The 13,936-nt window shown below is 39.2% G+C and overlaps 1 protein-coding gene across 2 annotated transcripts in view; it reads right to left on the minus strand.

Annotated features, from left to right (window-relative positions):
* The window catches only part of GALNT7 (polypeptide N-acetylgalactosaminyltransferase 7), a 137,746-nt gene that overhangs the window by 28,384 nt on the left and 95,426 nt on the right, over positions 1-13,936 (minus strand). For both annotated transcript variants that reach the window (XM_055300279.1, XM_055300278.1), the window contains exon 3: positions 880-1,046. In XM_055300279.1, the coding sequence (XP_055156254.1) occupies positions 880-1,046 (167 nt within the window). The remainder of the gene's footprint in view (positions 1-879; positions 1,047-13,936) is intronic.

A 13,936-nucleotide genomic window follows, 5' to 3' on the forward strand; every position in this document is an offset into this window, starting at 1 on the left:
GCATTTTTAACTTAGCATGCTGATTTGGGGACTGAACTGTAGGATTATCTATCTTCTAATACTTGTGCCATTAAGAAGATATATTCAGCTTACAATAATGGATTTACTTAAAGAAAAAAAATGTTAATTTAAAAAACCCACTTATCTGGAAAACCACTGCTCAATCTCTTTCTTGCCAAGTTGAACCAAGACTAACCAATACCTCTCTAAATGTTATAACAGCTGACTCCTTAAAGAGAAAAAAAAATACAACACAATTTCCTTTTATTCAACATATTAAATAAAATATAGAACAAAATAAGCTTTAGTAGGTACTTTCTATTATAAATAACAATGGTCCTCAGTTTCTGGTCAAATTCAGTATTTGCATCATTATTGAAGGGCAAAATATGGGCTATTAAATAGGTATATGGATTTCAGTTGACAACCGTAGATGGACCATCGGGTGGTATTACACTATAAAGACAATTGCATTTTTTTGGTCTTTCAATAAATTATCTCCATGACCAAATTTTTGCAAAATCCAAGGCGCAAAGAATGACATAGTGTAAGATGGTAGTTAAATACACAGATTTATGAGCCTCTAGATTTGGATCCATCTGTTAACTACTTACTCTGTGATGTTTGGCGAGTTATTTAACATCTCTGAGCCTCAGGTGTAAAATAAAGATAATATCAACACCAGTCTCAAGGACTGTTTTAGAATTAAACGAAATAATTCATATACAATGCTTGGCACAGTGCCAACTTCTGATAACAGATGCTATCAATAGATGCTAATTATTAATTTTTAAAGGCTAATTGTTTTAAAATTACATTCTGTAATTGTTCATAATTAACTTTTTCATAGACAAAATGGCAATTTTCCATAGCCATTACCTTTATTACTGAAATCATCAATTAACACAATTTCTGCTAAATATTTCCTCGGAGTCCTTTTAATTACACTGTGGACTGTTCTCATGAGGGTTGACCATCCTTCGTTATGGAAGACGATGACAACACTGGAAGTCAGCAGGTTTTCATCATAATGCCAATACTTGCATCTGCAAAAGGAAAATTTCACCGTATATATTTAGAGGTAATCTATAATGCGTGGTTTCAAGCTTACTGTGATTATGTTTTCTGTTTGGATTAAATATTATTGACTTAACCAACGTTAAGTGAATGAAATACAACCTTTTATATCTTAACAGAAACACAAAACAGAAGAGAGAAGCTGCTATGAGATGCAGTGACTCAGAGTTCCTTCCTAACCAACTGGCACTTGCTGTGCAGATAAAGAGAATTAATTTCTGAATATATGCTTCCCAGCTGGGGATGCTTCAGATATTATTTACAGCTATCATGGTTGGGTTGGGTTCTTTCCCCCAGGACTTAGATCTCAGTTTATTTTCTTTTTTAAAGCTTGACTTTCTAGTGCAAAAGATTTATTTCACTTGCTGTGTACAAACCACTATGTAGCTGTGTTTGAAAGCTGTTCTGTTCTAACGTGGCTAAAACATTCAGAAAAAAAAAAATTAAATAGGCTGACCAGTAGCAATGCAGCAGACATGAAAGAATTTAACTATTGAATGAATTTTAAAGGTTCTAGTAATGTTAGTTGATTAGCTAAAGAATACTTAGCTATTTTATACAAAATTATTTGAAACAACTGTAGTAGGAATAAAGTTGCCAGAAGCCTTTTTCTGATTGAAAGGAAACTCAAAACGAGGCCTGATAAATACTCAAGGAGCCAGGGAAGGTTCAGTGAGTTTCACAAAATATCTACTTTAAAATGTCCTCAGATATATGTGTGTGTGTGTGTGTGTGTGTGTATTCATGCACATTTATATTTCTGTTTGTTTCTTAACCCCAAAGCTTTTCTTGAAGTAAATAGCAAATAATCTTGTTCTCAATATTAAAGCCATAAAAGCAGTAATTAACATATCAGCTTGATAATCTATAGCAGCATTTAGAATAATAATCATTAAATAAATAGGACCTGACCTGATATAGTTGGAAACAGTCTTTTGTCCAGGTGTTTATTTTCCTCTCAAAAATTGTTCTAAATGTTTTTGTTCTTAGTGGTTTCTGTAGAAATGCAGACTGAATCTAGTAATCCATTTAAGTCTTATTTCCTATATGTGCATTTTCTCATTAAATGAGTATTAGTTACCTATTTATGCCATGCTCTAGGTTAGGCGCTACAGCTATAGCATTGAAGGGGTCAGCACAGTCTCTGCCCTTAGCAAGCCATGGTCTTACAGGGGAATCAAGACACAAACTAAATATCTATACTTTCCCTGAGTGTGTTAGTGCAAAAACCAAGGTGCATATGACAGGTGGACCTCACCTAGCCTCAAGACATGTGGTCAGGAAGGGCTCGTAGAGCCAGTGATTTGAGGGTGAGACTAGAAAGATGATGAAAAAAAAAAAAAAAAGAAGTACTGGGCCTCAAGAAGTGGGGAGAGAGGGGGGAGGAAAAGATGAAAGCACAAGAATGATTCATGTGCATATGATGCAGATATTGTAAGAACTTGGAAGATCTATACTTATACTATAATTAATTAAAATGTGAAAAATAAACATAAGTTAAAGAGGAAAAGTTATAAAGAAAGGCATTTGCAGTATAACAAATAACATCATGTACTTATTATGTGTCAGGCACTGTTCTAAATGCTTTACTTTATTAACTTATTTAATCTCTGAACATCACTATGAGGTTCATCCTATTAATGTCCCCATTTTACAGACGAGGGGACTGAGGCTCAAAGAGAAATGATTTGCCTACAGGCAGGCAATAAACCTAGACTATCTTGAATTTATAAGAAATCTTGTTAAACATAAAACAAATGAAAAAATACTAGCTATACCTATGTATGAATGGCTAAGAACTGATCTAAGATCTAAGAATTGATGATGAAGCTGATGATCATTTCCATACAAGGCACCCATGAAGTATACTGTTATGTGATGGAAGCCCTCCTTCCCTGCCCCTGGCAGTCAGGAAATGGCCCCAGTAATGGGGGAAGGAGTGGTGAGGTATGGCTCCCTCTAGTAACAGTTAAACCAAGAGCACTTTCTAGTGTAACCCAAAGTTGAGATGGGCCAAATGCTCTTTCAGAATAACAAGTTAAAAAGTACAGGGACACCTGGGTGGCTCAGTAGTTTAGGGCCTGCTTTCAGCCCAGGGCGTGATCCTGGAGTCCCAGGATCGAGTACCACATTGGGCTCCCTGAATAAAGCCTGCTTCTCCCTCTGCCTGTGTCTCTGTCTCTGTCTCTCTCTCTGTGTCTCTCATGAATAAACAGATAAAAAATCTTTAAAAAAAAATACAGTAGTGGGGGGAATACATATCTTGAAAGATGTGATTAGTGTTTCTGGAGAGAAACCAGCCCAGGCAGATAGTATAGTGTTAGATGGGTAAGGATAATAGTCCCCCAAAACAAACTCTAACCATGATGGAGGCTCAGGCAACCTTTTTTTCTCTAACCATTGGTCTTATAGCAGCAGAACTGGATTGCATGATAGCAATTTTGATTTATAACACACCACACTTGGTGAAAATATTTAAAACATGGAAGGACGGGGATCCCTCGGTGGCTTAGCGGTTTGGCGCCTGCCGTTGGCTCAGGGCACGATCCTGCAGTCCCAGGATCGAGTCCCGCATCAGGCTCCTTGCATGGAGCCTGCTTCTCCCTCTGCCTGTGTCTCCGCCTCTCTCTCTCTCTCTCTCTCTCTCTCTCTATGTCTATCATGAATAAATAAAACCTTTAAATAAATAAAGTATTAATAAAAAAAAAAACATGGGAGGACATTTGGGACTTACTGTTTTCTAAGGCAAAACAGCTTGGGAGATGCCTAGATGTCTTAGTCAATTAAGCGTCTGGCTTTTGATTTCGACTCAGGTGGTGATCTCAGGGTTGTAGCATTGAGCCCCACATGGGACTCCGTGCTCAGAGAAGAGTCGGCTTCAGAATCTCTCTCCCTCTCCCTCTACTCCTCCCCCTTCTCGCGTTTGCTCTCTCTCCCTCTCTAAAATAAATAAAATCTTAAAAAAAAAAAAAAAGACAAACTTGGGAAAACAAGCAGACAGGGACTTTGAATGGGAGATAAAGGAGCTGAAAACACAGAGGGACTGAAGGGGCGGGGGACAGGGGGAAGGTAGAGTGCACCCAGGGGACAGTGTGCATGGGGGGACATCATCACTGTCCTACGAACTCTGCATGTGCAGACAGTTTAAAGGTCTGAGTACACTACCTTGCCTTCTTCCACAGGACAGGGGACGAGTGAGCTGGAGTAGAGTGTGTTATCTCACCCTTTCATCCCCTCTTACCTATGTACAGTTTGGAAATAACTCCAAAGAGGGACACCTGGGTGGCTCAGTGGTTGAGCGTCTGTCTGCCTTTGGCTCCAGGCGTGATCCTGGAGTCCTGGGATTGAGTCCCCACATCAGGTTCCCTGTATGGAGCCTGCTTCTCCCTCTGCCTGTGTTTCTGCCTCTCTCTCTCTCTCTGTCCGTGTCTCTCATGAATAAATAAATAAAATCTTTAAAAAAAACAAAAAACCTCCAAAGATGTAAATTGGATTGTGTGCCAGTAACAACTCTCAGTGTTTATTTTTCCTGTCTGTCTAAATAATTACAAAATCAAAATACAACATAGGGGTTTATTAAGGTGAAAGTTCCCTCCTTTCCCTCTTTCCATCTACGTCAAATCTCACCTCCTAAGAGAAATCATGATTAATAGTTGGCTATGAATTTTTAAAATACTCTTATACCCACGCAGACACATGTGTGTATATATATAGACAACATATATCCAGATTAGTATGTATAAATTCTTCTTCTATGTGAATATGTACAGATTTATCTTATTATCTAATTCTTTTTCACCATTGCATAATATTCCATAGTATGGCTGGTCCATAATTTACTTAACCATTTCCTTATCAATGGGCATTTCACTGGACTCTAAAAATAATGTTACAATGCTCATCCTTATGCATATATCTCTATGCCTTTGCGTAGACATCTTTCCTATAAAATGCTCAAGGCTGTGTGCTCATTAAGGATAGGAGTCTCATCTATTTTGCTCACCATAATCCAGCACATAATAGCTGCTCCATAAATATTTATTGAATTGCTCTGGGGATATTTTTGGAAGATTTCTTGATGTATTCTCTTTTCTCAGTAATGTTCACTGTCCATACTACAACCCTTTTATTTTGAGGCACCCTCAAGAACAAGTTCATATGGTAGGGGAGGAGGGGACACAGAAAGGAGAAGGAAAAGCATTTCTAATGGGGAAGGGTAGAAAATCTACAGGGAACAAGATGGGAATAAAGCAGATGGAGGAAAGGACATGCACCTGGCCTCCAATTCTGAACTTGAGCAACAGGTGTGGCTGTAGCACAGAACAGAAATAATGTTAAGGGGTATTTAGGCAGAGAGGGTTAAAGACAATTCCCTTTCCCACCTCTTCTTTGCAGTCTCCCTTGGCTCTAGGATGGAACCAGAGTACCTGGAATTTCCACATGGCTTCAGGGCGAACAGAGAAGGTAGCTGAGTGTTAAGATCTAGGGGCCTGCCAGGAGTCACCATGGTAAGGGGTAAGATGATACGCAGCAAAGCTACGGGGTAGAAGGCTTAAGCCAAGGACTGGCCCTCAGGGTTCAGAGGATCCACAGTACCAGTGAAAGCCAAAGTAGAGGTGAGTCCCCGGAGTGGGCAGGCATGAGAAGGGACCATCTGTCCCAAGGGCAGCAGAAGTGACCAGAAATCACTGCAGCAGGGGTTCCCCTTCAGCAGCAAATGAAAAGAGGTCAGCACTCCTGGGAAGACGGGAAGCAGCAGCAGAGGTGGGGGGTAACAAGCCCATTACTGCCCACAACATCTCAAGAAGGCAAGACCTTTCTATCACCAGGATGCTACAGAAGAAAGAGAAAAGACCAGACACCATGGAGAAGAAACAGCTCAGAGAGGGAGTTTGAACTTTAGGCTGCTTGGACACTGGCCCAAAGGAGACCTTTAAACCAATGCAGATTGGGTCTCCTTAAATGACTAGCTTTCGTTGGCCACCATCAGCCTGAATGTAGGCTCGCAAGAAAGTTTAGCTCTTGGGAAGGTTCTCTGATTTTCCATTGTTACATGAAGCCATTGGGTGAAACACACAGAAACAGAACTCATAATATACAAAAGCCTTAGCATTGAAAGAAGGACCCATGGTATTGAGGTAAAACCCCCTATTTTGCATCATTTCTCTCACTTTACTAGTGTAGAATTTATAAGTTCTAATGAGGAAGGCCAGCTGAAACAAGACTGCCACATTTAAATGAATGGGTTTTATTACAGACTTCTAATTTCTGCTCTCTGGCACTTCATTTTCCAAGAGAGCTTATAAATCCTCTAGCGTCAAGGACAAATCAAGGTCACAAATATTCACATTCAGATTACAGGTTTGCAATGATTAAAGCTAGTTTAATAGCTTTAATAAAGCTCTAGTTATTCTTAGTCATTTAACAGTATTTTCGTGGTGGCTATGTGGGCCAGGTGCTGGGCGTTAGAAGAAAGGATGGGAATAAAAATTCTCACGGTGACTTTTCCATAATTTACAGAAGTAGATTTCAAAACCAAAAATGAAATGCATGTGTAAAACTTACTTGTATTCTCTCTGTACCAGCTATGTTTTTAAGATCTGTAGCTTGATATATGGTCTCTTGTATTTAGATTTTATCAATAAATAATATCTAATTCAGCAGGCTATGAAAAACATAACATTTTTAGGCTGTAAACCCCTGCAATCCATATATACAGTCATTAATCTACGGCAGTGTGTGTACATGCATACACACACTTTTTTTTTGGCATAGGAAACAAATCCTCAATTTGGGGAATACTTTTTTTTTTAAACTATCTACTTTTACTTTTAAATAAATTAGGAACCTTTCCTGTCTCCATCTAAAACCTTTTTTGCTCATCCCCATGATAGAAGTAGAAAATTGCTTATGATTTACATGAAACAGCGCTGACACCCAATGGCTGAATAAATTAGTAATGTAGAATATAAAATTTAACTTAGCATTCAGAAACCAATATACATTTTCATTTTTTTAAATTTTTATTTATTTATGATAGTCACAGAGAGAGAGAGAGAGAGAGAGAGAGAGAGAGAGAGAGAGAGAGAGGCAGGCAGAGACATAGGCAGAGGGAGAAGCAGGCTCCATGCACCGGGAGCCTGACGTGGGATTCGATCCCGGGTCTCCAGGATCGTGCCCTGGGCCAAAGGCAGGCACTAAACCACTGCGCCACCCAGGGATCCCCAATATACATTTTCAATGAAAGAATTATCACTGTGAAGCCAAATCACTCAAGCTCAACAGACTGGGAGGAGTGGATTTTACCCAAGTATTTAGGTTCTATGCACTCTGCTTGGAATGACATGAAATAAGCTCCTTGAGAACATACTATGGTAGACTTTATTCCTTACAGTTCACTACACATACTGAAATAAAGAACCTAGGCATCAAAGAAATTAATAAATTATATTTCCTGATCACCATTCTCTGGATATGGCTCCTTTCTGTCAATGTCTTTCCCAGAAGAGCTTGCTATAATCCAGACGTAGACTTGTCAACATAAAGGTGCAATATTACAACCCTTAATTTGGATACAATTCCTTTACAAATACAATTGAAAATTATATTTGCACTGGGTATATGTTCTACAACCATATCATACTGTTAGTTCGCAAACCCCAACAACTTTTCTCCCCTAATTAAGGGGAGAAGCCGTTAAGCCTACTGTTTTCCATTCTGTGTTTCTGCAGTTGAACTCAACATAAAATACCTTGTTTACACTTAACTGCATTTTACATTTTTGGGTTGGGTGCGTGCTCCAGCAGGTTCTGCTCTCTTTGATGATTTTGTCAATTGGTGTATATAACCATCTCTCTTCGTTTTCTATGTTGAAAATTGGATTAGTAGAATTTCTATCTCTGTATCTAATGTTTGGATGAATCTAATATGGATGAATATGAGAAGATGAAATATAGTGCTTGAAAGGTATGTGTAATCCTTGAGAGGCTGCTATCACTCCACTCTTCAAATTCATCTAACTGCACTATCAGACTACATTTCTTTACCTAGTTCCACAGGGATCTGAAAACTTTACTCAGATATCTGGCTAAATCAGTATGAATTAGGTATCCCACCATCTCCTGGTCCACTAGTGTAAACTCATTTTTTTTTTTTAGATACAATTACTATTTAGACTCCTTTTCATAGACCCAAGCTGGTACCTAGTGAAGGTTACTTTTTTAAGTATGCATAAGTGATTTCTCCTAGGATCTTAACAGAAGTACATCAGTGTCAAGTTTCCAAAACCAAAATTTCTTTCTCCTCTTTGATAAATGTAAGGCAATACTTTTCCACCTCCAGCTTTCTACAATCTCTCTTTTTCACAATGCCTCTGTATTATTGACAGCACTTCCTCTCAAACTTATCTGCTAAGTTCCTCAGTACCTATAAGAGGCTATAAGAGGCTTTATTTATTTGTTTACAAATTTATTTATTTAGAAAGAGTGAACATCTGAGTGAGGGGAGGGGCAGAGGGAGAGGCAGAGAAAATCTCAAGCTGACTCCCTGCTGAGCGCAGAGTCCAACATGGGGCTTGATCTCATGACCCTTGAGATCATGACTCGAGGCAAAATCAAGAGTTGGACACTTAACCAAATGAGCCACCTAGGTGACTCATAAAAGGCTTTAAAAACCTCAACAATTTAACGTATTCAGGTGCTTCCTTTCCCATGCTCATTATATTTGGAATTTAATTCCCTCTTTAGCGTGGTGTTATCAAACTTTCAATATGGAGATCACTCCTGTATCTAAGAAAGAAACAAGAGTATGCACACACACACACACACACGTCTATTTTTTCTCATGTAAAACCACATAATATGCCCTGATAATCTGCCTACTCTGCTTTTTAAGAAATTTTACTCCAAACAGATTTTTTAAATGATTTTTCCTTGGTTATCTTTGGCAGACACCACTGGGGAAACATGCCTGGAATGTCACCTGCTTTTCTGAAAGCTGCCCATCACTCACAATGCCCAGGTGCATTTGTCTAAGAGTCTCCCTCAATAATAGTAATAGAAGTCATCCTGGCTAGCTGGATGGCCTAGCAGTGAACACTTGCTCAAGCTGGCCCAAAGGCCCCCTTCCTGAACTCTGAGCTCCTGAGATTCTAGTTGATTTCCATTAAACTCTTGAATGATCTTGTGAGGCAAGGGCTGGGCAGCTACTTTCATGGATAAACAGAGAGAGAGAAGTAGAAATGAGAGTCTATGAACCGCAGAAAGAACATACGACTTTTCATTTCCTGGTTCAGTCAAGTATACTTCCTGACCTTAGGTTCCAGAAGATACTCCTATATCTTTTCAATTAATTGCTTGCGACCTCACAACTTCCACCTTTTTTTTTTTTTTTTTTTTTTTAGTTTAAGCTAGTTGAGAGGAGTGTTCCTGGCAAATAATCCATGTTTAACATGCAACTCTTAATATTCTGGTATAACTTTAGTTCATTATGTTTATGTCTCCAACAGAATTTAACTTAGAGATTTTTATTATCAATTAATCAATCTATCTCTTAAAATTTGAGATTAACAGAGATGTTCTTCAATGATCACTGCTGAAGTTTACAGAAAGATGAACCAGAGGTGGCCTTACCAGAGGCTAGTATTATTTGGTAGGTCCTAAAAATAATTTTTATAAATGTACAAAATTGAGCTTAAGAGAATTATACATGATAAACAAATAGAAGGCTGGTATGTTAAATTGATGTGAAAAAAAAAAACCCACAAGTTTTCATGTAGCCTAGTAATCACTACAAAATTTGCCTACAAATTCTTTTTTTTTTTAGGATTTTATTTATTTATTCATGAGAGACACAGAAAAAGAGAGGCAAAGACACAGGCAGAGGGAGAAGCAGGCTCTATGCAGGGAGCCCAATGTGGGACTCGATCCTGGGACCCTGAATCACGTCCTGAGCTGAAGGCGGATGCTTAACTGCTGAGCCACCCAAGACATCCCAACAAATTCTAATTACAATAGGAATGTTGCTTGGTGAGCATGGAATCTTGACAGTCTTACCAGTTCTGAAAACTCATTCATCTTCATCCACAAAAGGGTTGATTGAACAGAGTAAATTCAAGCTGGCTGACTCGGGTCCCCTCTCCCATGGATAGCTGGGGGTACAATGATCAGAGTGTTCCTTTGGCTCTATTCTTATCCCCCTGTAGACTATTTCCTTCTTGACAATATATTCTTTTACTAGGCACAATAAAAGGAAGCTTTTTAAAAAATTTAATTATTTTATTAAAATTCTACCTCTCGATGTCTTTAAGAGTTTATATTCCTTTCCTTGATTATTAGAAGCTCTAAGATGATCTAGTTCTTCTTCGTTCTTATCAATTCCTCTTATTGGTCAGTCTTCCCTTGAAGGTCAAATTCAGTCTATAATAACAGAACTCATTCTTCCTTAACCATCTACAAGGTGAAAATGTCAGTATAGCTAATTGTTAGAAGTTCTGCTGTTAGCCAGAAGACAATTTTCATGTATTACATTAATACTCAACATATATTGGTTAAGTTGACCTCAGAAACTTTTTTAGGAATATACCTCAATTTTGTACTCTATCAAAGAATACCATGCATTCTCTTCATTAATGCATTAAATATCAATGAAAAAGAGAATAATAACCTTTAGCTTCTGCTCTGTTGTGGTTAAATGTCAAAATCATTTAGTTGGGTGTACAAGAGTGTTTCAAGTATACCACCTTTTGGGATTCAACGGGGGAACTGAAAACAGCTTTGTCATGCTTGTTTCAGAGTGTAGTGTATGGTGCCATAGTTGGAAGGCGGGATACCAGAAAGGGTCTGAAAGAAGGGAAAATGGGTTGCTTTAGCTCATACCCATACTCTCTGTCAGGTCCACCCTCCCCATCAGTTTGATCTAAATAAAAAACACATGGTTGCTGTGTGTGCCAGGCTCTAGGACAGGTGCCCCCCAGTTCTACACAAGTAGCTGCGTTTAAACTTTTCCTGGGCCGGATTTCATTTTCCAGGGCAGAGCGGTGTATGGGTTTATTTCATGTCCAAACAATTCATGTATTAGAGGAAAGGGGGGAAATTCTTGGCTGAGCATAATAACTAGGACCAGAAACACTTTAGCTCATCACAGCAGATTCCTAAGGAAGAAGCCACAAAAAGAGCTAGTACATACCACTGCTTTATGTAGTTTATGTAACAAAGAGCAGGGCCACTGTCTATCAGCCCAGAGCACTTGTGGCCTCCTGAAACCAGGGCTAACTGAAAAGCATGTATCTGTATTTGTTTCCATTCTCTCTAATCTTCTGTGAGGGAACAAGCTTCCTGCCCCTGCCCCCTCCCAGTTAGTGGGAGACAACTGTCTAGTCATCAGCCGTGACAGCTCACCCACCCATGATCTTCAAAACACAGCCACAGTATGGTTAGATTCCACAGCTCCAAAACACCAGAGGCTTCCTAAAGCTTACAACATTTTTGGGTCCCTCAGCTTGGGGTCTCTGTAGCAACCTTAGATAACGTGCATGAGTCTGGGACAGAAATCTTCGAGTCTGGCTTGACAGAAGACCTCTGTCTCAGCCATCCCACTGATGCTCCTTCTCATGGTGTGTGTGTCCTGACAAACCAACCAGTGAAGGACACTTTCTCCATTTTGAGATACTCTGAGAAGTAACATAGGAGAGAAGCTCACGGTTGGCAGGTATCAAGAGTGGTCACACAGGGTGACTTATGTCCCTCTGGTGAAGACACTACTGGCATCAAGGAGCTCAGGCCATGGATTTAGAGAGCACTGCCTAAGTGAGCAGCAGTGGAAAGCCCCTCACCTCAGTGAATCACAGAGAAGGAACTTGAATAACCCCTGAGGAACCCAAGACGATTCTTTCCCAAACATGTATTCAACAGCCCCAGCTGGCTCCCGGAACTAGGTGGGAAGAATCTGAAGAAGCTAAAATTCTAGCAGAACGGACAGTATGTGAGCCAAATAGTGTCTTTGCTCTTAGTTACTGTGATCTCATTTTACCCCAGACTGGGGAAAGGCAGTTGTAACAGCTCTTAGAGTTTCCAAAGCACTTCCTCACTCATTAACTCCTCTGGGTTGCACAGAAGCCTTCTGGGGTCTCTAGGACAGGCATTAGTATTATCCACTTTCTACATCAGGGGACTGAGGCTCCATTAGGTTATATGATTTGCTCAATGTCACACTCAGTAATGGAGGCGAGGTTTAAAAATGAACCCTTTCTCTTAAACCAAAGGTTTACTAAGAATTATATAATATACCCCTCAAAAAAAAAAAAAAAGGAAAATGAATTCCTTACTTTCACTCAATCCTACATGGCCACTAACAGAATGACTGCACACAACTCTGTGGATTTCTCTGCCTGATTTTAAGGGTTGAGAATACTAAATAATACATCAGGGCAAACTAAGAATGCTGAACTGTGATTGTTTAAATGTCTTCAAATTTATGTGTTTTTTTTTTTAAAGGAAAACATCCTTGGACAGATGTGCCCACTTAATGATCTGAAATGTCAAACCATAATTTAAGAAAAAACCTGGCAGGGAATCTATGACTGGACATATGTTCATGTGCATTTCTTCAAAACTCCCTGGGAAGGGAAAATGAACATTTCACAGTGTGAACCATATGTTTATTGCTATATTGGACTCTCATTTCAAATATGAGCTTACGTGCCATATTCGGATGTTATAGAGGCACCAGCTCATCCAATAGCACCATATTTGAGCTGAAACAACGACCACTAACAGAAGTAAGGATCAAGTAAGGTGCCATGGTGTGGAGAATGACACTAACAGCATGAACACAGATCTGCACCTATTAATTTATGCTGCATCTTATTCCACAAAGGACTTTGGGCAATTTACAAACACGCAGAGAATGCAACGATATTATGAAAATTAAAAATAAGAGGGGGAGAAGATGAATAAAGAAAGAATGAGGACAAAAAAGGAGGAATTGAGAATGAGAGTACATACCAGTGGGCCCAAGGTCTCTCTTGGGCACAATTCTGAGATATCGTTCACAAATAATACACTACAAATACCACTGCCCTGGGTTAGGCAACATGGTAGCTTTGGGTGCCCTCTAGCCCCTACTTATTAGTGGGGAGGCCATAATTTGGTTTGCATTTCCTAGCAGGGAAACCCAGTCTGATCTGTGTGTTTAGCAAACCAGTTGTTCAGGAGAAGTATAATAATCTTGGTGTGAGGACCAGATGGGACTTTTTTTTTTTTCTAGAGGTCCTCCTTATGGCAAATGCAGCAGTGAGTTTCACTGGGCTGTTATTCATGAAGGCTGTCAATGGAGACCAATGGCATTACACCAAAACACAAGTTAGTAAAAACAGTTGTGCAGAGACAAACTTGGTAATTTAAGTTCAACACAGATTTGAAAATCACACTTTGCAAACATTCTTTAAAATGTTTATTGAGTCATCTCCTATTCCATGTTTCATCACTCAGTAAGTGAGTGTGTGCCTTCTCAATGTACTCTCATTACAAGAAGGGAAATCACATCTACCATATGGAGGACTCATATTTCTAAGAGCAAATTTTGATGCTGCTAATGACGAAAGGGGTATTAAGCTTACAATGATAGCACGGTAACTTTAGGTTGGAGTTAGTAAATAAGTTCCCAACAAAGAAGTGTGAGATAGCAATAGAGGCTGTATAATATTTACTTATGGAAGTCTTTTTTTTTTTTTAGATTTTATTTATTTATTCATGAGAGATACAGAGAGAGAGAGACAGAGACATAGGCAGAGGGAAAAGTAGGCTCTTCACAGGGAGACCGATGAAGGACTTGATCCCAGGACCCTGGGATCACAACCTTA

This window comes from Nyctereutes procyonoides, unplaced genomic scaffold (assembly GCF_905146905.1).
Source record: "Nyctereutes procyonoides isolate TBG_1078 unplaced genomic scaffold, NYPRO_anot_genome, whole genome shotgun sequence".
Taxonomy (NCBI): domain Eukaryota; kingdom Metazoa; phylum Chordata; class Mammalia; order Carnivora; family Canidae; genus Nyctereutes; species Nyctereutes procyonoides.